Raw genomic sequence first — 22830 nt, forward strand, 5'->3', positions numbered from 1 at the left:
TAGCCTTCCTATACACCCTGTCGCCGGGCCACCTCAGCCTGGCAGACCCATCTCCACACTTCAGTTTGACACTCATGGCCTCTGCAAAGTTCTCTTTGTCCCACAATGCTGCCTCCTCTTGGAATGTGAAGGGGAAGGCACTGAGAGAGGAGGCAGAGATGGGGTGGCCCTAGGACGGCACCCCTGCCCTGCCAAGAAGCTCATGCAGACCAGCATGTTGCTGTGTCCCTGGCATCTAGATGCCTGGCACATGGTAGACGCTCAATAGATACCCTCAGAATGAACTAGAGACACACACAAACACACAGACAGACAGAGAGGGAAGGCACAGTGTCCCTGACTTTCCACAAGCTCTGGAGGCCTCTTGTACCTGCACAGAGCTTCCATGTTATGGTCATGTTTACGGACAGCTCCTAACATGAACATACATATCCTATGAACAGAGAGTCTCAGGGTCCTTCCTCAGGCAGTCTGTCTCCTGAGCTGTGTTGTCCAGGCTGCAGCCCTGCAAAATTTTCTCTGCCAGAGTCTGAACAAAAAGAAATTTGAGGGGAAGATCCACTCACACCATCACTGAGTGGACTGAAGCTTCCTAATAGGAGGTCTCTTCCTGGATCTGTGCAGCTGGGACCAGCAGAGAACACGGTAGTGGGAGGGCTTTCCTGGCTCCCACGGATCCTGGCAGGGGCAGGGCCGGGACACCCCAGGGCAGGTCAGGGCTGCACATCCACATTGAAGCTGGACAGAAATACCTAAATCATTTTAAAAAGCAGAAGCAAAGGTTCTGGATCTAATTTCAGCTAGTTGGAAAAAAAACTGTACTAAGTAATGACAAATACAGGAGAACACTCAACTACTCTGATTTCCTTGGATTATAACTTACTGGGAACAAAGGAAAAGAAACCATCGGTAACTGGAATCCATCAGGGTCAGAACCACCTTCCCACCACCCCCACCACTCCATGCCTCACTCAGCCTGAGTCGCTGATATGCCACTCAGGCCAATGCCGGCCCAGTGACGCCTCCCTCTGCACCCTGAAGCCTATGGCGTTCTCAAGATAGAGGTGCAGAAAGGACTGTGGTGGGTGTGATGAGTTAATCAGCAGCAGCTGACGTGAGAAGGACGCTCTCATGCCAACTGGTGAATTCACCTCCTCACTTCCTGGTTCTCAGATGTTCAGCCCCCACACACGGCCACATGCTGAGCACCTGAGCACAGAGCTGCCCTGTTCCCAGCCCCCTTTCAGGCTCCCTGAAAGTGGACAGCTGCTTGCCCCAGCATAGTTTCTTCCCTAATGAGTTTGCATCTTTCTACCCCAGGTTCTTTAGTGACTGCCACTCACTCCCGTGCTCACCCCCCAACACAGAGGCCTGCTCCTTAGCAGCCATGCTTCCAGACCTAGAATACAATGAGAGAAGTGACAGCCAGCACAGCTCGAGTACCTTGAGTCCCAAAGGTGGACATTGGGAAAGATGAAGGAGCCCCAGGAAAGACGAGCAGCTGGGCTGGGGCAGGACTGGGTTAGTGTCTCAGGAGATGTGCCGACTGACCTGAGTCCTAGGACCTGGTGCAGGATTAAGCCAAGCCAGCCTGCAAGGAAGGGCACTGCAGGCAGGAGCAGCCCGCAGGTTCAGGAACTAGCAGGAGTGCAGTGTGCAAATCGGGGGAGATAAGGCGGAGGGGGAGGCCTCTGGAACCACGCTATAGAGTTTGTATTTTACCCTGAGGGGGATCAGAGCCCCAGGGGCTGGCTGCAGAATGGCCAAGGGGATAAGTGATCCATGAGAGGCAGGCAATGAGCCAAGCGGAGAGGCAGTGCTGGGAGGGTGGTGAATAACTGAATGGCCTGGAGGAAGGGTTAATGAGGCAGACTTGGCTGCCCTGGGGGAGGGGAGGGGTGGGGTGCATGGGGCAGTGCCGAGGAGAAGGTGTCCTGGAGGACTATGGCATAAGCACAGGGTGGACAGTGATGCCGGTAATCAAGACAAAATCCTGCAGTAAGAGGTAGATTTGGGAGACATAAAAGGATACTGGTGAAAAGAGATTGAAAGTAGCATTAATTGAGCACCTACGGTATGGCAGGCACTGAACCAAGTTCACCCATGAGATCTCATTCAGCGTGCTTAGTTCACATGGCACGCAGGGCTGGGTATCACTGCCATGAAACCGCTCAGTCTCACCACCACCTCAGGGCCCAGCTCTCACAGGGAGGACGCCTCACAGGGCAGCGCTGGTCTAGATCTTCCCACAGCTCACTGCACAACCTCTCTGCTCACGGCCGCCTCTAGAAGTGCCCGGGCTTGAGCTGTGCTGAAACACACCAGGTCCAGCAAGCCCCGGAGGCTGTGGCTCACCGGGCTGGTCAGATGTGCTGTGTTGTGCTGCCTGGAGGCTGTGTGCCAGGAAAGAGCCAGTGATGCTAGTGACGAAAGAGCTGGGCTTGGAACTGTGACTCGCAACCTGGGCAAGTCAGTCCATGTTGGGAAGCCCAGTTTGCTCATCTTAAAGCAGGGAGAGTAATTCCAGCCTTAGCAACTGGCTGAGGGGAGTCACATGAGAGGATTACATAAAGGCCCAGAACAGGAGCAGTTCTCATCCTCACACAGCAGGGTGCTTCTGCTTGCTGAATCGGCCCCTCCTGTCCTCTGGGGTCACCTGTGTGACTAGACCCCTCAGCTGTGGTTTCTCTGTGTCTGCCCACTGTCCGGCTGGCTTAGTGCCATCCACCCTGAGGCCCTGGAAGGTGGGACCCATTAGAGGTCATCTGACATTAGGACATGGCTGTTAGAACACAGTGTCAACTTTTCTGCGCTGTATTGTGGTTGCCTGGCTTCCAGCTTTGACAAGTCACATGTATACAACCTCACCACCTGCTGACATCACTCCCGTTCCCAGGGGGAGCACCCACAGGGCTGTCAGGAGAGTAGGGGAGCATGTAGATATGTGTGTGCTTAGGGGCCAACAGGCCAGATTTCACACTTGACAGCGTGTGCCTAGTGCTGGGCTAAACACCACCCTGGGAAAGAAATGGGGAGGGGGAGACACAGACCCAGAGAGCAAATTCCAGCCGTGTCCCTCAGGGCATGTCGAGAGTGATGTGGGACAAAACCTATGGGAGCTGCACTGGGAAGACTGCAGTGCTCTTCCCCAGCAACACTCTGGTGAGGGAACCACACACGGTGGCTCTGTGTGAAACAACAGCACGAAACCACCCATGTGCTGAACAGAGCAGAGAGACGCAGAAGGAGGGGCCCGTGGAGGTAGAGGCAAGAGGCCATCTGAAGAGACTTCTTGGAGGAGGTATGGTCTCAGCCAGGCCTTGGGAAGCGAGGGGTTCTGCTTTGCCCCAGCTGGTGTGGAAAGAAGTTCAGGGCACAGTACTGGGGGATAGGAGGGACTTGAGGGGTGCAGGGGCCCACCCTGAGCCTTACAGTTCTACCTGGCCCCACACGACTGCCTGTAGCCCAGCAGGGACCAGGACTTCCCTTTGGGTCAGATCTCCCTGGAGGCTTCTGTCTGTTCTCTGCCACCAGGGACTGTACATGCCATCCCAGACGGTGCCTGATGAGAACAAATCTGCAGGAGCCACCTGCCACACTCTTGCTGTGGTTTCCAGCTCTACTGCCTGGCCTGGACCCCAGGTACCTCTGGGCTGGGCTCCCCGTCAAGCAGGGAGAGTAACACTGACCCCACAGTGGCTCCGTGGTGACCTCAGGGTTGCTCACAGTTGGGGGCTGAAGGTGCTCCTGCGAGAGTAGCTGTGAGACTGGCATTTGGTGGGAGGGAAGAACCTGGTACCTAACGGGCATCAAGACCTTTATCTCTGAACACCTGATCTGCCACCTGCCCAATATGCCCAGCCCGCAGCCCCTGGGTCGGTTTCTCCTGCCTCTGCCCTCCAGTACTTAGGTCTAAGCCCCTGGGCCTGTCCTTGATGCCATGCTCCCTAACTGCACATTCAATCTGGTAACAAATTGGACTATATTTTCAAAATCTACCTAAAACACGACCACTTCTACTAACCAGACCCCTGCGTCCACAATGCTACTAAATCTATTCTCAAATCAGCAGAGTGAGATTCCTTTAAAAAATAAGGCAGATCTCATTATTCCTCTGTTCATCTGCCTCCAAGGGCCCCGGGCCACTTCCTGGGAAAGACACTCTCGCCAAGACTGGCCTGCAGGACCAGTCCCAGAGCTCTGGCACCTCACTCCTGCTCTGACTCACGCCAGGCCCACCACTGCCTGCTTACCTGACTGAATTAGTCTTTCCACACATCTCCACATGGCTCACCCCTTTCAATTCTTTGTTCAAGTATCATCTCCCCAGTGAAGACTTTCCCATGTCCTCATTTAAGAATGCACCCCCACTCCACCCTGGTGCTCCCTGCTCTGCCCAGCGTTGTCTGTCCCCCTCAATATGCTGGAAGTCTCATGAAGGCAGAGGTGAGTGTTTTGTTCCCTGTAGTGTCTGCAATTCCTCAAACACTTCCCGGCCCACGCTAGCTCGCTGTGTCTGTGTGTGTGGTTCAGACTTGGCCCCGTGGACAGCAGTCCTGGCAGGGGTTGGGGTAAATCCTAGACCCGTCCTTAGGGCTCCTCACCCCAAAGAAGCAGCAAGCACCCTTCTTGGCTACAGGGGCTCTGTCAGCCCCATCCCCCATCCTGCTCCCTGCTACTACCTGGCCCAGCACTCACCGTCCACTGGATTGAGGTAGTCATGCAGATGGGGTGTGCCAGCAGCCGCCCCCGTCTGCATCAGCAGGTCCCCATATGGTGTGGGGTGGCCTGCCATGAGGGTCATCTGGTGGTAATAGTCTGCGGGGTTGGTGCCTGCTGGGGGAAGGCCAAACAGTCCCCTCTCCTTCAGGTGCTCATGGGCCACTGTGGGCAGAAAGGAGGGATAAAGAAAGGAGCCATTAGAATCTGCCCCCCCCCCAAAAAAAAAAGAAAAGAAAAAGAAACATACCTGGTCGGGGAGTCCCCCTTGGGCCCTCTAGTCCATCCTCTGTCCCTGAGCCCTGTGTCCCCCCGCCCTCTGGTCCATGTGTCCACTAAGTGACTGAGTGGGATGGACATGTTTCTGCTGATGGCCAGACTGTGGCCTCCCCTCTGCATTCCTCCATTTCGTCAAAGCCACAATCCCCACTCTCTCCTCCCTCTCCAAGCCCCACAGAAGCCCACAGCTCCAAGCCAACAGGGTCCATGGTCCAGCAGAGGCTTCAGAGGAAAAAGACGTGAACACGGCAGCCAGACAGCTGGGCCCCATCAGTCTCACTGAAATGCAAGGCAAAATCACAGCAGAGCGCTGGCCTGGCCTGGCCAAGAACCGCTCCCTGCCCTTGAACTGGCTGCCTCCACCCTGGCCTGGGCCTCAGCAGAGGCAGGCAGTATGGACTCCAGATCTTCAGGGGCCTGGCCCTCAAGAGGTGTGGTGCCAGGGAAAGGACAGGGGACTTGGAGACCACGCATACCCATCACCAGTGTTAGCTCTTACCAGGTATGCAGAACTGGGAAGGTGCCACCTCTCTGAGCTGGCTGAGTCTTCCATTTGTAAAATGGACTTAAGTCATGTACCCACGACGTAAATTACTGTTACAAATGATAGTAGCAGTCAATGTGTGCAGAGCACTGGCTGGGTCTGTGCAGGCACAGCACCAAGAGAATCAGTCATTCTCTAATTTCACTATCACCACAACACTGAGTGCTGAGGGGCCACTTCCACCCCTTAGCAGACAGGCACTCAGCACTTAGAGAGCTGGAGATCCTGCCCAAGGCCACACAGCAGGTAGCTGGATGCCAGAGGTGTACTCTACAGCTTCACTGCTGTCTGTCTTGCAAATACCAAAGGAGATCGCATGTGTGCTGGGCAGAGAGGAAGCCAAGCTGTAGAAAAGGCCATCTTCTTCCTCCTCTTCCTATCTCCTGCTGTGTCCTCCAGAGAGAGCCCTGGCCTCCAGCGAGGCTGATGCTCCAAGGCCTCTGCCTTCCCCGTCCACGACAGAAACGCCCTCCTCCCTGAAGCCTTCCCTGGAGTGCCCACTCATCCTCAGGGCACGCAGTCTGGCAGCGCTGTCTCGCAATGCTGGAGAACTTTCCAGGCCTCGCTGGAGCAGGCGCCGGGGTTGGCACAGCGGACATCACTGCCCTCTGAGCCTGACATGCTATCTCCAGTCACCTGGGAGCCTGGGCCAGGGCAGTGAGGCCTCAGGGTATCTGAAGGGGCAGGGTCATGAAAATTACCCACATCCTCTCTGGTGCTGAACCCATCCCTGTTGTTTCATGGGCTTGGGGCCTGGATAAGTGGGTGTGGAAGAGCTACATCAATTTTTCTATCAAAATCAGGCATAAAATCAGTGCTCAGTCAACTAAAAATCTCCTCCAAAGGCAGCCCTGTCTCACCACTTAGCTCTTCACGGGCTATATGGCTGTCAGCTGAGACTACAGTGTCCTTGATTCATAAGATCTCTGGGAGGATACTCTGTTCCTTGTCCTTCCTACAGACATCCTGCAGGGCCCGTTCTGGCTCTGGCCCAGAGAACTGCGGGGTTCTGTTCTCCCTAGTAAAACTAATGTGTATCAGTTTCCTACAGTTGCTGTAACAAGTTAGTACAGCCTTGGTGCTGACTGCTGTTCATAAAACAGAATTTTATTCCCTCACAGATCTGGAGGCTAGAAGTCCACAATCAGGTGTCTGCAGGGCTGAACTTCTCCCTCGGGATGCTTTAGGGGAGAATCTGCTCCTTGCTGCTTCCAGCTTCTGGGGGTTGCCTGCTTCCTTGACTTATGGCCATATCAGTCCCATCTTTGAGTTGTCTTCTCATCCGTGTGTCTTATAAGATGCTTGTCATTGGATTTAAGGGCCCAAGTGGAATATCCAGGATGACCTCAATTCAAATTTTCTAATGTAATCACATCTTCCAAGGCCCTTTTTCTAAACCAGGCAGTGCTGTCAAGTTTATGGATTAAGACATGGACTTACCCTCTTGGGGCACCGTTCAGCCCACTACACCCCATGTGAATGTCAAGGCCAGGGCAGCATTTGGAGCCTGGCCTGCATCCTCCAGCTCCAGGCCAGCGGGTCGCCAGCTGGGTCATCAGGAGAGGCATGGGGAAGCTCTAGCACATCTTCCAGAGCAAGGTGAGCCGATGTAGAGGCAGCACAACCTTTAAGGACACCTCAGCTAGGTCAAGGTCACTCAGGGGACCCACACAGAGTTCAGGGCTGGGTTCTAACCCCAAGGGGCTATTTCAGAATGGTGCCAGATTCCGTCCGGCCATTTTCAGGTCCCGTGGTTGCAACCATTTGCCTTGTCTGTTTTCTCTTTGATGACGACCAGGCACGGTGCAAACCTCACGGCCAGGGAGATGAGCCCAGTGCTTCAGGGAGGCTCTCTGGGCATTTGGAGATTGAAACCTTTTTTATTGGAAAACTCTAGCTGGAGGCTTCTCAGATCTAGAGCTCGGCTTCACCTCACAAACACATCCAGGAGCTGGACACTGCTCTTGGTGAGGATGCAGGTGTTAGCGAGGAAGGATCCATGGGATCTGTGTTCCCAGAGCCTCTACCCACAGGCTCAGACGTGCATGTAGCAAAGGTCCACTAACCTAGCACTGACTCGGCTGAGGGGGGAAGTTTCAGTGGGCAGATTTTGAGAAGATTCACCTGGTCCCTTTTTTTAAGTACTTGATTTTATTTTAAAATTATATCAGAGTACCAGTTTCTATAAGAAATTTGTTTATTTATTTATTTTTAGAGAGAGGGAAAGGGAGAGAGAAAGAAAGGGAGAGAAACATCAATGTGAGAGAGAAATATCATTCGGTTGCCTCTTGCAGGCACCCAACCGGGGACCGAATCCACAACCCAGGCCTGCGCCCTGACTGGGAATTGAACCAGCAACCTTTTGGTTTGTAGGCCTGTGCTCAACCCACCTGAGCCATACCAGCCAGGGCTGGTTATTTATTTTTTGAACTTTTCTTTTTATTTTCAACTAAAGTCGACATACAGTATTTTGTTAATTTTAGGTGTACAAATAGTGATGCAACATATTAATTTAGGAAGCGTTCACCCCAGTAAGTCTAGTACCCACCTGACACCACAGTTAGTACTCACCGTCAGCAGGGCTGAGACCCCTGGCAGAGATAGTGGGGAGCGTGGGGCTGCTGTGCACAGCACGGAGGTAATGCTCCATGTGGGGGCTCACGTACGGGTGGGGGGCGCTGAAAGGGGACTCCCCAGAACCGGCAGGATGCGGGGAAAGCCGAATCAATGAGATGTCAGAGATGACAGGGCTGCCACTCAGGGCAGGAGGCCTGCAGAGAAAAAGGGGAGCTTTCTAAGAAGGCATAGCCTGCTGAGGAGGACACGCAGGGAGCCCCACCAAGCAGCAGAACCAAACAGGCAAGCTGCACTTTTTGTTTTGTACGCCAGCATCCCTCGGTTTCCCTTTGTACAGTGTCTGAACTCCCATATGCCAGCCAGTGAATGCAGGTTAAAAGCTCCCGGTAAGGCTGCCCACCCACCAGTCTCGTGCTGCGGGTGGGATTCTCTGCACGCTTGACTGCATTTGCTGGACCACAGGCTCAGCAGGTTGCACACCTGTGCAACTTTCACCACTGCTTCCCCAGTGCCTACTCAGGGCTGAACACAAAGCGACAAGAAGTCAATTTGATAAAGGAATGCAGGCATGCATTCTGCAAATGTATGGAAAACAGAACATGAAAATATGTGAAGGGTTCACATTCCCAACAGAAATCAGAACACAGGGGATCAGGAGGTGCCCTGAAGGTGGAGAATTTCAGCTGGACATCACTGGTGTGAGGTGCTGAGCATGAACAGCTATGAAGGAGAAGATCAGGATTCAAGAAGAGTTTTAAAATGGCTAGCCACAATGAAAAGTTTGGAATATTATTTAGCTTGCCTTCCATGAAATTCCTTCTAATGTTAACAAAGCCCCCCTCCTCAGATGTCTGCCAATGATCAGGCATGAGTCTGCCTTGGTCCCTCTGGTCCAGGCTGGTGTGGCCACGACCCATCTGTGTCCCCTGGTTGGCTCTCAAGAAGGTGTCAGCTCTGCTCCACACAAACACGAGCCTTTACGAAAGACCTGCTCTCTTGGGGCCTTTATGCAGCTGCTGGCATGCTAGCTGCAGGGGTGTCTCAAGGTCTTCTACTCCAAAACATGCCCATTGAAGAAAAATCACAACTAAGTGACTGGGAACAAAATTTACCAAAATTTCATTTTCAAATGTTTTCAGAAAATGGGGTCTCTCTGTGACTTGGCAGAGTGCAGAGAAAGGAATATGTGTTAGAATCAGACAAACCTGGATTAGAATCTCAGTCATTTAACAGCTCAAACTGAGCAATTTAACTTAACCTTTCTTTCACTTTCCTCATCTGTGAAATGGGGATAATGAGAGCATCTATTTCACAGCTTTGACAAGAGAATGAAAGCCCCTACAATGGTGACACAGCAGTCAACCTGCTCTTCCAGCATTACTACCACACTTTGAGGGGAAAGCTTAGAAGTGCCCTGGGGGCCCTCAAAGTCTTCATGTGGGGTTGATGTTGGATGCAAAAATTTGGCACCCTTAGAACTGGTTACTTCAGAGAGGGAATAACATGTCTTTGGCTGGAGAAAAGCAGAGATTATTGATTATGTTCAACAGTGCATGAAAATTGTGCTTACAACACAGTGAAAAGCAGGACCCAAACAGGTGACACCCAGATGTCTTAACATCTGGGTTAACAAACTCCTTACTCAGAGGCTGCTCCCCTGGCCTGGGTGTCATCGTTCTGCCGTACTGTTTTCTAGCTTTTGCAGATGCAATTAAAATAGATGTACAGATCCAACAAACCAGCCAGGCCAATTCCACGCAGGTGCACTTCTTGGCTTCGAATGCCTTTCTGCACCCTATACATTGTCAGGCTAATTCTTTGTCCTCCCTATGCACCCAGGTCAGGGACTGCCCCTCAGCGATGTCCTTCCTGAAGCCCCTTTCCTCTGCACCAGCTCTCCCCCTTCTCCCTGCTGTCCCCAGGGTGTACCATTCTGGTCCTGGTAGGTCAGTCCATCTCCCAGTGCCGCCTGGGAGTAGAACATGTCCAAGGAATCTCTGCATGCCAGGCACTGGCAGGGAACCAGCCTGCCTTCAGAGGCATTTTCGTAACCAGTGACAGCCCCACATGTGTGCCAGGCACTGAGCTTGGCAGAAGAGGGTATTAGGGATAAATCATAAGTCATAACCTCAAGCTATTCTTGTTCACAGGCCACTTTTAGAGGCCAGTCCACCTATGAGGCAACTATATTAAGTGCAAGCAGCTTAAGAGATGGTTCTACTCTGGACAGGGGCTGCCATGTGTCCAAGGGGAAAAAAACAGAACCATGCTAACTCACTCTCTCACCAAGGGTAGTTCCTACTGGCTCTGGCATTGATCATGGCAGGACGGACACTCACGTTCTCACAACAGGACAGGTGTTTTGTGAGGAAAAGATTCAGGGAACACATCACACGTGGGGCAGGGAGGAAACTTCTGTATGACTCAGGATAGACCCGGGGCTGAAAGGCGCAGGTTCTGGAAGGCTGGGTCTAATTCAGTGAAAGGCAGGGTGTCCAGCTGGCCTGCAGAGCAGGGAAGGATCCTTCGGTCCTTCCCAGTCACTCGAGGCAGGTTCTCAGGGCCCACCGAACTTTGGTCGGGGCTGTGTCAGAGCAGTCTGTGGTGACTAAAGCAGGTGGTCCTAAGGGGCCTGACCACATCTCCCTGACACTGGGGTTGCCCTGTGGAGCCCACTGACTACAGCAGAGACCCCATGAAACAAGCCATTGATTACATGGTGATTTAAGGAAACAACAACTTCAAGCTATAATGGCAGCCGTGGTGACTGTCTAAGTTGACCCCCATTCCACTGGACAGGCGAGCATCTCCCCAGTAGGAGGCTGGTTTGAGGTGTCACCTCGGCAGTGTGAACACCATAGTGTGCACACCATCCTGGCAGGGCTGGAACCCACCCAGCCTCAGAAGTTGGGCTCAGAGGTGGCAGGTAGGGCCTGAGTCCCCACATGGAGCAACTGGGACTTCTGTTTCCACACCTCAGTTGCCACCCTTTGGGGGAGAGTGATTTCTAACCCCCCTTCCCCACTGTATGTCATTGCCAAGGAAACAAGGAACTACTTTCTTCCAGGGCACCTTCTTGGGTCTCAGGCCTGGGCTCAGTGGGGGGTGGTCCAGAAGCTCCATACAGGGGAACTGGATGAAGGCAGCAGAGCTGTGTGGCCATCAGAAGGATGTGTACAAACTCCAGCACCAACCAGAAGGAGGCAGGGTCCAGAGAGGAAAGTCACCCCTCCAGGTGGTACATGGCCAGAAAGATGCAAGCCAGGATTCAACCCAAGTCAGCCTCACTCCCAGGATGATGCTGCCCACATCCCAGGGGCCACCCCACCCCACCAGAGAATGCACTGGGGACTCCCTATTCCCTTGGTGTGACAGGGCAGGAAGCTGAGAGTGGTCACCTCCATACCCCAAGACAGATTAGACAGGGGTCAGGGTGAGACAGGTCAGCTCACACGGCTAATGAAAGGTGCGCAGGGCAACCCCTCGCTCTTTCCAAGGCTGTGGAGACCGTTGGTGCTGGTTCTGGGAGGGGTTGGATCTGGACTGGCAGAGCCTCCCTGCAGAGACAGAATGGAATGCTCTTCTCCGCACATGCACAGTAGGACCGGATTCTGGAGAGTATTCAAGGGAACCAGGCTTGGAAGTGGAGGGACAGGAGCCTACCCCCGGACACTATCTGCATCTTGCAGAGCACTGGGTTCCTTGTAACCCTGATTCTTCCCACTCAGCTGGGTGGCCATGGCCAGGGTACTGGCCTTCTCTGGCACCTCACCAGGGTGGCACAAGAAGACCAAGCATGGACTCCCTTTCCATCTCAGCAACAAGTCAACTTGGGGTATGGAGCATCTACTGACCAGGATATTCAGTAGCCAAGACCACAGTCCCATCAGCCAACAGTCAAGGATGCCTGTCCAGACACCTCCTCCAGGAAACCTCCCAGGATGTCCCTCAGCTCAGCAGCCCTTAGTTGTACCCTAACACCGCACCTCCTCAAGATAGGCAGCCCAAGTGCCGGGATCACGGACCATGTGTGTGTATTTCCTTTTTTAATCCAAATAAAAATTTCACAAAATAAGTGGCTTATGCCCATTTCACAGATGGGAACACAGCCAGAGAGGCTAGGACCATTGTCTAAAGTCACTCAGATAGCAGGTAGTGGAACCACAGCCAACCTGGGTGGGTCTGGGCCTGAGCCTGTGCCCAGGCCGGGCCCATCCCCTCGGTTCTTTGTGATTGGGGCTTAGGAAAGCATAATGGGGGAGGGGCAGCCCCTGAGGATGGGAGGCATTATCCTAGCCCTATTTCAGCTCTCTTTTGGTCTTCATCCCACACCACCCCCTCACCACACACAATCCAACCTGGCCCTCAGGAGGGAGCTGGAACCTCTCCTTCACACTGTGCTGTGAGTGACTGATAAGGACCCAGGGGCACAAACGTTCCAGGAGCTGTCACTTTGACAGACCAAAGAACCAAATTTCAAATGGCAGAATTCCAAGCATTATTAATGCATTTGGGGACCAGGGGCCTTTGTAGCAGCACTGGAATCATAACAATACTGCCAACCTACAAAGCAGGTCCTTCAGAGAACACACTGTCTTCTTCTTGGAACCTTGGTCCCACCCTAGGGCCTAAGAGTCACCAGGCAGGCTGGGTACTGCCAGTCCTGGTGAACTGAGGACCACACCATGGGACCTCACCAGGAAAGACATCTGCAAGGGGAATCGAGAGCTACTGCTTTAGGCCAACCACCAGCTGCAATCTGCCTTTCTTCATCTATTTCCGTGCCACTTACCATGGGGGCCTGACCCTGGCCTCAGTTGTGGCCTGTGCATGCCTTGCATTTCTGGTAACCGAGCAGAGACTCAAGAAGGTAGCCTTGAGGATGGGAGAAAGGGCCAGCTGTAGGAGCTCATTTTGAAAGATGGTTGTAGCCTACTGCGTGGCAGATGAGTGTGTGCACACACTCACACACTTGCAGGCCATGGTCAACAGGACTGCGGAGTCAGCCTTTTTGCAAGCTGTGTAGCTTGGACACAACCCTTAGGCATTACCTTCTCCCCTCAGTCCAGCTCTGAGCTCATCTGAGCCCGACTCTACCAGATGTTTCTTCATATATTTGTTCATTCCCCCAACAAAATTGTCCCAAGCATTTGCTTTGTGCCCAGAGAACCGTGGGGAGCTCAGAGCCCAAGTGGAAAAGGCAGAGCTGCATATCAAGTAAGCAGCGGGAAGGTTGATGAAGGCTCCAGCATAGGAACAAATTCCCCAAGTGTCTGTAAGTGTGAGGAAAGGCTTCTCAAAGAAGGGGAAATTTGGGCTGGGCTCTGAAAGATGAAGAGGAGTTTATGAGTGTCCACATATGCAAAAGAAGGATGGGGTGGAAGGATGCACGTGTATGAACGTTATGCCTGGGGGGCTGGAGCAGAGCCCATACAGTGCTGTGGGCTGGGTCTGAATTGGGCTGCATCTGTATTGGACCATGTCTGTTTTTCTGCTGAGGAAGGGGAGTGGGATGGCATGTGACCCGAGGCCAGTTGATCAGGGCATCCCTTACACCCAGGCACGTGACTGGTTCAGAGATGTGCATGTGTATCTAAGACAGCAACTTTGGCTGGACCCTTTGAGAAGGAAGTGCCCTCTGTCCACGGGGATTATTAAGCAAGTAGGACGTAAGCGTGGAGCTGCTGGAGGTTCTCGGGGCGCGGCCGGGGGAGGTGAGCAGCAAGGCTGAAGATGATATACAGAACACCAGAGCTGAGAGATGTAGACCAGTTTCTGGAACTGAATCCCTGGGTATTGATGGATGCAGCTTCACCAGACGCTAGTACCCTTGGCCTTTCCGGTATCTGAAACAATACAGTTTGTTTGTTTGCTTGTTTAAACCAGTTTAAGCCAAGTTTTTTCTTAGGCAACTGCGAAGGCCTATCAAGGCAAGCCTGACCAACATGGCCTGCCCTTCCCAGACTGATCCCTGGCCCAGCATCCCGCAAGGCAGGCTTGAGCCATAGTTCCTCAGCCTGCCCACCCTGCCATCTGCAGGACTGCGGAGAGGAGCCCAGATGTCCTGCCCTTTCCTTGTGTGGACATGAGGCACAGGCAGGGGATCTGGGTAAGAAAAACAGTCAACTGCCTCCCTGCCTCCTCATGTGTGTGCATGGATGTGCGTGCATGTGCCCGCAGTGGTAGCGGTGGACATCGGCAGGGCGCAGACTCACCGGCCTGATTCTGCTGCAGTAGAGGACCCCTGAGCTTCCCCTTGATGTAGGTGCTGGCCTGCTGGTGGGGCAGGCCCTGGAAAGATGCTTCTTTACAGGGTCTTCCCTCTTCCCTTACTCCCCCCCTCCCTGTTCAGGGGGGTTCTGCAAAGCTCCTGGACAAGATTTCAGGGCCAGGCCCCAAGACCAGGATGATGGCCAGGGGAAGAAAGAAGGGAAGGGAGAAGCGGGGAAGAACAGAGCAAGGGGAGACCCAGCTGGATGTTGCCACGAGGAAGCTGCTGCCGCCTCCAAGCTGCAGACACTCGCTGGACACTGATGCATGCAACACATCCAACGATGCTGCGAGGCAGGTTTTACTATCTCCATTTAAAAGAGATGGAGACTGCAGCCCAGGAAAGTAATGAGACTTGCCTAAGTAGCAAAGTTGGAATGGACATTGGCTTTTCTGACTCTTTGAATAAGACTTGGTACTGTGACATCTCCAACGGGCCCAGAGAGCCACACTCTGCCCCTGCTGTGTGCGCCCTCAAGATCAGCTTGGCATCCCTCCCCAGATCTCACCTCAGCTGGTCCTCCTGCTGACCCTGGGTGGGCTGTGGGCTGTGGGCTGAGGGAGCCTTCACATATGTGGGTGAGAGATGGACTTTCTGGGTCTGAATTACAGCTCTGCCACCTACCGTGGACCTTGGTGGTGCCTGCAGCCTCTGTCCGTGCCTGCAGGACGTGGCAATGGAGCCTGCCTGGAGGGCAGCTGTGAGATGGGCTGAACTAGTGTGGCAAGTGTGCACTGTGGCCCTGGGTGCTCGGTAGGAGCTCAGCCAGTCTTGGCATCTCTTTTCTTAGATTTCATGAGTAAACGGAAGAAACTCAGAGGGCAGAGGAGTGTACCTAGTCTACATCTTCCAATATCAGGTCCTAGGACCCTCCCCAGGTACCGGCTCAAGATTTTCGAAAGCACATGAAAGGAAAGGCTAAGTGATGAGAACCCTGCGTGGCCACATGTAACTCTCAGTGCCACACTGGCTGAGCCTAGACCCCCAGAGACAATGCCATCTCTGGGAGCTGGAATGATGGGGACCCATTCCTAGAGGATATATGGCTTCCACGGGGCTGGGGGAGTATGAGGAACACTTTGCTTGGTGGGAGGAGAAAGGACAGTGTCTGACCTACAGCACAGCCAGAACCAAGGCACAAGGGCAGGAACCAACGTGCCCCTTAATGCAGTGAGAGGAGGGGACGGGAGGGCAGGGATTGGGGCCTCTGTACCCCACCCATGGAGCCTGTTTGGAGAGGCAGACAATGCAGAGCTGAGGGGTGCTGACTCACGCAGACTCAGCATGAGCCATTGGGAGCTGGAGGAAAGACCCTGGTAACCCAGGGTCACCCCTTCTGATGGCTTTGTGCAAGCTTCCTCCAGGACAGGTTAGTAGGGCCAGACACAGGCAGGAGTGGATTCTTTGTGCCCCACTTTGGCCTGGTAATGCTGATTTTAGATTCCTAACCAACAAGACTGTGAGAGAGTGACTCTGTTGTTATAGTCCACCAAGTCTGCTGTAGCTTGTCAGGAACTGCTGCAGCACGTCAGCATGTGGTCTGGTGTGAAGTAGGCCCACGGGAGGCTCAGGCATTGGCGTCTTTGTTGCTGTCACCTTTCTCTTGACACTGTCAGCTCTCAGAAAGCAGGGTACATGTGTATACCTCAGGATAGCCCAGCCCCCATAGATCTCCATCAATGGAAGGCTGGGAGGAAGGGACGCCCCCTCCCTGCTGTGAGACATCTTCAAGCTACACTCCAAGCCCCGTGCACACTCTGGGACGTGCATTCCTGTACACTACCTGGATTACACAGTTACTGACTCTGCATCGTTGCACACACCCTACAAACAGTCCCCACATGCCAACCCTCCTTTCCCAAGGGCAGCTTGCTCTCAGGTGCCGGTCTTGCCTTCAGGCTGAGATGCTACCACCCACCAGATGATAAAGCCATGGGAGAGGTCAGTGGGCTCAGAGTGGGCCTGCCAGGACCCCTCTGCTATGGCCAAGCTGCCTGGGGCCAGCCACCCATTTTCTCAGAAACATTGGGCAGGTGGCCTTAGGCCCACTGACCCGCTTGAAGGAAAGCAGATTCCCTAAAGATGGCCTTGCCATGTTAAGCTCCTCTCATCCCAAACTGGGGCTCCCCAGTGCCAGGGCTGGGTGGGTTGGGCAGGCGTGTATCTGCTCACCAGGGCGCGCCCGCTCCTTAGGCCTACCAGCAGACAGACAGGGCTCTGTCAGCTCCTCTGGGTGGAGTTCAATCTCTTCTTCAAGGGTTTTGGTTTTGTTGATTTTTGGTTTCCTGCTTTTTGGTATGTGAAACTGTACGTTGGCAAGTTTGCTGCCACATTTTCCAGAGATTTAAAAAGTTCCAGAAATCAAGTCCTTTTCAAAATACACTCAGGGGGGTACAATAGTAAGATATACAATGAATTCTTTTTAAAAGCATTAGAGAACAGTTCCTACCCAGACCAGGACCTAATCTTTTTTTTTTTTTTTTGCCAATCAGCATGTTCTTCTACATCTGGGCTACACCTGTCCATGTGGAGGAAGCTCTGTAAACCAGCCAACAGGACAACCATGAATAGGGCTACACCCACCACGTCTAACCATTCACTGGTTTATTTGTGTGTTCATGCACCGTTCCCTCTGTCAGCCAACACGGGCTGAACATGGGCCTCTGATGGCACTAGGTGGCAAGCTGGAGGTCTGAGGAAGACTCAGCCAGGACCCCACACTCAGAAAGTGGGGCATGTGGTCACAAACCTGACTCACAAGTACAAGACCAGGTGTCATCGGCCCCAATAGTCCCAGGGTCCATCCTAAAGGTACACGTGCCAGATCTCAGCAGGGCGCCTGAGTGTCCGTGAGGCTGTAGCAATGACAGGCGGCCAGAGGGATGCTGCTGAGCAAGGTGCCTCAGATCCAGCCATGAGCTCAGGAAATTACAGGCCCCCAAATCTATAGCTCACAGGGTTCCTTAACAAAAATCACTATGCTGGGACCGGAAGGGTTGTGGAAAGAGTGCAGACACTGACTGTAGCCTGCAAATAGAACACGAGGTGCTGGAGCAGAGAAGGGTGAGAAGGGGAGAATTCATCCACTCTGCTAGGGCAATCTGAGAAGGCTTTCTGCGGGAGGTGGCATCTGAGCTGGGCCTAGAATCTTTCAGGGAAATGGAAAGAGGTCAATGAGCAGGGAAGGCCTGGTGTTCTGAGATGGGAGAATAGCTGAACAAGGGGTAGGTCATACTGGGGAACAGTTTACAGAGTCCAGGGACAGAAGCTCTGACCAGACAGCTGGGTGGGTGGAGACTGTGTGAAGAAAATCACAGAGGGAATGTCGATAACATGAGCTACGTTACAGTAGGAACTTCTCCTTCATCGAGGGAGTGAAGAGACCAGGCCCAAACTGGGAAAGGCTATTTGCAACACATGTAACTCATCATGGAATGAGTAACCTTACAACATAAAATGCTTACTCAGATCTATGGGAAAACGACAATTCCATAGAAAAATGGGCAAAATTGCTGAATAGGTGTTTCATAAAAAGGAAACATTATTGGCCAATAAATAAAGGCTGCCCAGCTTCATTAGTAGTGAGGGAAACACAAAACTAGAGTCATAGGGAGATGAGATTTTGGCAAAAATTAAATGTTGATAACATCATGCTGATAACAGGGAGGTGGCGCATGCTGAGCCCTTGAACTCGGCCAGAGGGAGCGAGGCTGACAAAACCACCCAACACAAGTCTGAAAACACTGAGGAGGGTTAAAATGTGAACACCCTCTGACTCAGCAGTCTCATTCCCAGACACACATTCATTCTGAAGGATAGGTTGCTCTTGAGGACTGGAGGATGGTGAGGAGAATTCACTGCAATGCTGTTCAAAACAGCAAAGACACAGACACGTCCCAGATGCCTGTCAACACAGAGCAGTGAGAAGTGAGTTCCCCAACAATACGCCTGCAATGATTCCACACAGCACACAAAGCAAAACTGAACAATGCACTGTTGAGGGGTGTCACCTACAAGGTAGATACTACAGATGTTGGAGATGACAGGTTGCAAACTCCAGAGCGTGTGGATCGAAGAGGCCTGGGCTGGATAGCAGTGGGGCACATGGGGCCCCCAAACGTGCTGCCATGGCGCTAGGCCTTAGGCTGGGCAGTGTACCAGGATGTATGTCTTTACATTTTAACCATGCTTTTGCTATTCTTTTGTATGTCTTTAATATTTAATAAGATCAAAAAATTCTTTAAAGCATAGCTAAGTAGAAGCTGGCTTTGAGTTAGCAGTTGGCTAGGGTGGGAAATGGAGTGGCCAAGAGGCTGGTAGTGAACTTGTGTGGGCTTCTAGAAAGCATGTACAGGTTCAGTGGCTGTCTCCCTCATCACCCAGTGACACTGGCTGCTCCATCTGCCTGCCGCCAAGGTCCCCTCTGGCCAGTCCCCCTGCAGGACAGGCCTGCTCATGCCCGAGGCGCATCTGACTGCACAAGCAATCCATGTGAGCCTTCACGCGCCCCAGTCCCATTGCAGACCCGCAAGCTGTGCCAGACCGAACTGAGGGCCAGCGTTCGGCTGTCACTTGCTACACAGGCCATAATAAAGAAACCACTGTTTCCAGTTGACAAAGAGCAGATTTCTCACTAAGTAAACACTGATGTTTTGGTAGGGAAATTAGGTTATAAAATTGTGCCTACAAAGGAGGCCATACAGATGGATTTGGTTAAGATCTAGCCACAAAGGCAACAGGGGTTAATTCAATTGCCTACCCTTTATCACATTTTCCCCCCTCAGAGCAGGAAGATAGGAAGGTTATCAGCTTTTCAAACATAAAAACCCAAAAAGCATAAAAAACTACAGGGAAGTATCAAGTCATTTTCCCTAGCAAAGTGATAGCTGGTGCAGAGTTGGGGTGGGTAGGAGGCCTTGGGTGTGATCCATGTGTCTCTGGTGGCGTGGTGGGGCGGTGGGCAGGAACACAGCTGGCCCCGGGGAAGGGCTCTGGGGGAGCTGGTGGTCTGGATTAGCCCTCTGCGGGTGACCTATGGCATGGGGTAACCTCCAGGTATGAGGGGCCTTTGTCTTTAAGAAGAACAGCCCTAGGCTGAGCACAGCTGAGCAGAATCTTCCAGAAAGTCACGGCTTACAGGGGGCAAATGTGAGGGGGCTGAAATGGGATCCCTGGGTAGAAATGAGTCATGGGGTCCTGGGAGTCAGAGGGAGTCTTTAGTAAAAGGAGCCATTTCATTACACTTCACTAGGGGTCTGGGTTTAAGCAATGAGCAAAGGCCTGGAGGCAGGGAGGGCTACGTACAGGGACGCTCCCCCCAGTGAGAATTCCTCAGCTTAGCCCGGCCTGCCAAAGCGGTGTGTGGGATTTCCTTTCCTGGACTCCTGTCAAAGCTAGATGGATAATTCCAAGTAGTTTAGATAAATGTCTACTCAGAGGTGGGTGTGCTGCCGATTTTTCCCAAACTTTTGAGTCCATCACTGTGTACTTTGAAAATGCCCCTCTTATACACTGGCATGGGGGTGGAGGCCCCTCACGGGACATGGGCAAGCCCACGACGGCAGTGGGGCCCCAGGGGGGCTGTGGGTGGGATTCGGAGAGGCAGCCTCCCCGGCTGTTCTGCGGACAAATGCAGTCCATTCCCGATTGCCTGCTGCTCTGGGCACTCCCTGGACCCCCTTCTGGCACACCAACCTGTAATGGCCCAACTTCTCCCCACACCCCTCCCAGACCATGAGATGGACTGTGCCCCCGTGGGCACCAGGTGAGTATAGCCAAATGAACTTCCCCCATGAGTAAGCAACAACTAATCTCTTTTTACTTTGTCTAGGCAAGACAGGTCAAATTCACATTTCAGAAATGCACCTCCTGTGACCAACATCTCTCTTCCCCGTGGGCACCAGGACGCGTTATCAACGCAGGAGTGCTGGCTGCAGTGATGGAGGCTTGCAGAGTCACACAGGGCACTGCTGCTGCACTCCCTCAACAGATGTTGGCTCCAGCTGGCAGGCGTGACCCTGAGTGGACAGCACACGGGGCACAGATAAATGCAGCAACAGTGAGGGAGGCGAATAAACTAATGCGCAAGGCACTGGCTTCAGCTTCTACCTAGAGTGGGCAGCCTGCAACACGTGCAGTGGGAGAGGACTGCTCCCCCAACAGGCAATCTACCCCATCAACACCTGAAATTTTACTATTAGTGATTAATTCCTTTGGGTTAATTACTGTTCTGTTTCCATGCTTTCCAGAAGGAATAAGATACTTGCAGCCCTAAGACCTGCACTGAAATGCCCCTTCCTTTCTGACGATAATCATGGCATAAAGAGTGAGAGCACAGGGGTCCAAGCTCACTAACTAGCTGAGTGATGGTAGGAAGCTCTTAAATTCTTGGAACTGCCAGTTTTCTCCTCTATGCCTTGGGGAGAATATCACCCACCCTACAGGGTGTTGGGAGGATTGGATATAATGCTATCCGCTCTCAACCGAGTAGAGTGCGTGGAATGAAATGTAGGTTTCCTTTCAGCATCCACAGGAGAACAAGAAAAGCACATGATTGCCCAAGCACTCACTATGAACGAGAAGCTGTTCTATGTACTTCACTTGCTCACGTAATCTTCACAATCACCCATGTGGGGTACACTTTATAGCCAGCCCAAGGACAAAAAGGGCACGAGCGGCAGAGACAGGATTTGAACTGTGCCCCACCCTGTTCTGCCTGCCTCTGGGGGTTGTGGGATGCCAAGAAGATGGGGGTCCATCAAGGCAGGACAGGGTCCAGTGGGTCACCTCCACCCCTGCAGGACCTCCCAAGAAGCAGCTCTTCCCACCTGCCCTGCGCACCATCCCAGTGGCAGACCTGCCTCATTTCTGTGTATCGAGATTTGCCTCACTCCTGGGCCCCTCCTGCCCTCGGCTGACCACATGGGCTCTCTCCGAAGCCCAGAGCCAGGCAGTTCCTATTCTGCGAGGGGCCAGCATTCATCCAAGATCAAAGAGCAGGCCGCCTTATCAGACACGGTCCTCATTAAACTTTTACAGGCCAGCCTCCATTATAAATGAGCTGTCTGTGCCACGCCGCAGAGCACCTTCCTGGAGCTGAAAATCTGAGTCTCGGAGCCAGAGGAGTCCTCAGCAGAGTAGTCAAGGTGAAGAATGGGCCTCTCGCATCACACTGCCCAGGTTCAAATCCCAGCTGCGCTACTCATTAGAAGAATGTCACTGAGGAAGGAAGCCAATCTCACTCTGCCTTGGTGTGCCCACGTAACCCGTGGGAGTGACGATGCTGCCTTCCTCGTGTAGGGTGTTGATGCAGGTTAGACGAAATAGCCTAGAGGCTGAACCCAGAGTCCTGTGACTGCCCAGAGTGGGGAAGCGACCTGCTTGGAGGGGTGTCTCAGGGCCATGCACATCACTGGGAGCCACATCTTTCTGTCACACAGTCCTCAGACAGCTGTGGGAGACTTCTGTGCTGGCCCCAGGGCTTCCTGGGCTCTGTGTCCACCTGCTGTCCAGGTGCTCTGAAGAAGTGGTCAGCCACAGTGGGTTTTAGAGAGTGCTCCCTGGAGACAGGAGAGGGAGGGGCCAAGTGGGGAGAAGGGACAAGGCCCGGGTGGGTGACATCCAGCCTCTGGGCCCAGGCGCCAGGCAGACTTGCCCTCTGGAAGTCTCAGCTTTCCACAAGTTGATGAAAAACACAAATGTTTGCTGAGGGAGGGGAACATTTTTTGTGAAATACAAAGTCAGTCCTCTGTGAAGCGTGAACCTGGTGTGTTATGCCAAGAATCAAGAAGAAAATACATGTTTCCGATTGCCTCTTCCCTCGGTGACTGGCTGAGGACAGCGCTGTCAGGGCCCAGGACAATGCAGTGAGCCGCAGGCTGAACAGACGTGTTTGCTGATCTCACAACAAGCACGGCAGTCTTTATGGAACACTGACCTTGGAAAAAGCCATCTTCAAATCCCCCTGGACTAGGAAGTTCATGAGCTCAGCCTGCGACAGTAAAGAAACTACTTTCTTAAGTGAAGCACACCAGCAGAGGGGCTAAATATCCCCATTAATATGCAGTCACCGGGATGTGGTGGGGTCCAGGCATCCTTAACAGCTCTCTCAGGGGGCTCTGGGTAATTTGTGCATGTGACAAAGTGTGCAGATGATGGTGGGAGGTGGAGGTCTTCCACCCACCAGCTGGCTTTCCTCTCTTTCCTTAAAGTACCTGAGCCAGAGTGTTGACTTTACATGAATTGATAGCTAAGCCCCAGAGCCATCTGTCCCTAATAATAGCCCCTTCCTCTCTCCTTCTCTGCTCATGGTGGCCTTGGGTTGTGACCACTGCAGTGCCTAGGGCTCAGGATCAAGTGACCTGCAGGGGAGTGATTGGGGTGGTCAGGTCTAGAGTCTAGGCAGGTGCTGGGGTTATAGTTATCAGTGGTCAGGCATGGA

General features: G+C 52.9%; 1 protein-coding gene across 1 annotated transcript in view; it reads right to left on the reverse strand.

The window, feature by feature from the left end:
• The window catches only part of GLI2 (GLI family zinc finger 2), a 249886-nt gene that overhangs the window by 31116 nt on the left and 195940 nt on the right, over positions 1–22830 (reverse strand). The window contains exons 4-5 of the mRNA XM_037049863.1: positions 8114–8313; positions 4699–4884 (exon numbers count right to left, since the gene is read on the reverse strand). Coding sequence (XP_036905758.1) covers positions 4699–4884; positions 8114–8313 — 386 coding nt within the window. The remainder of the gene's footprint in view (positions 1–4698; positions 4885–8113; positions 8314–22830) is intronic.

The sequence above is a fragment of the Sturnira hondurensis genome, unplaced genomic scaffold (genome assembly GCF_014824575.4).
Source record: "Sturnira hondurensis isolate 20B ecotype Veracruz unplaced genomic scaffold, ASM1482457v3 Scaffold0006496, whole genome shotgun sequence".
NCBI classification, from domain to species: domain Eukaryota; kingdom Metazoa; phylum Chordata; class Mammalia; order Chiroptera; family Phyllostomidae; genus Sturnira; species Sturnira hondurensis.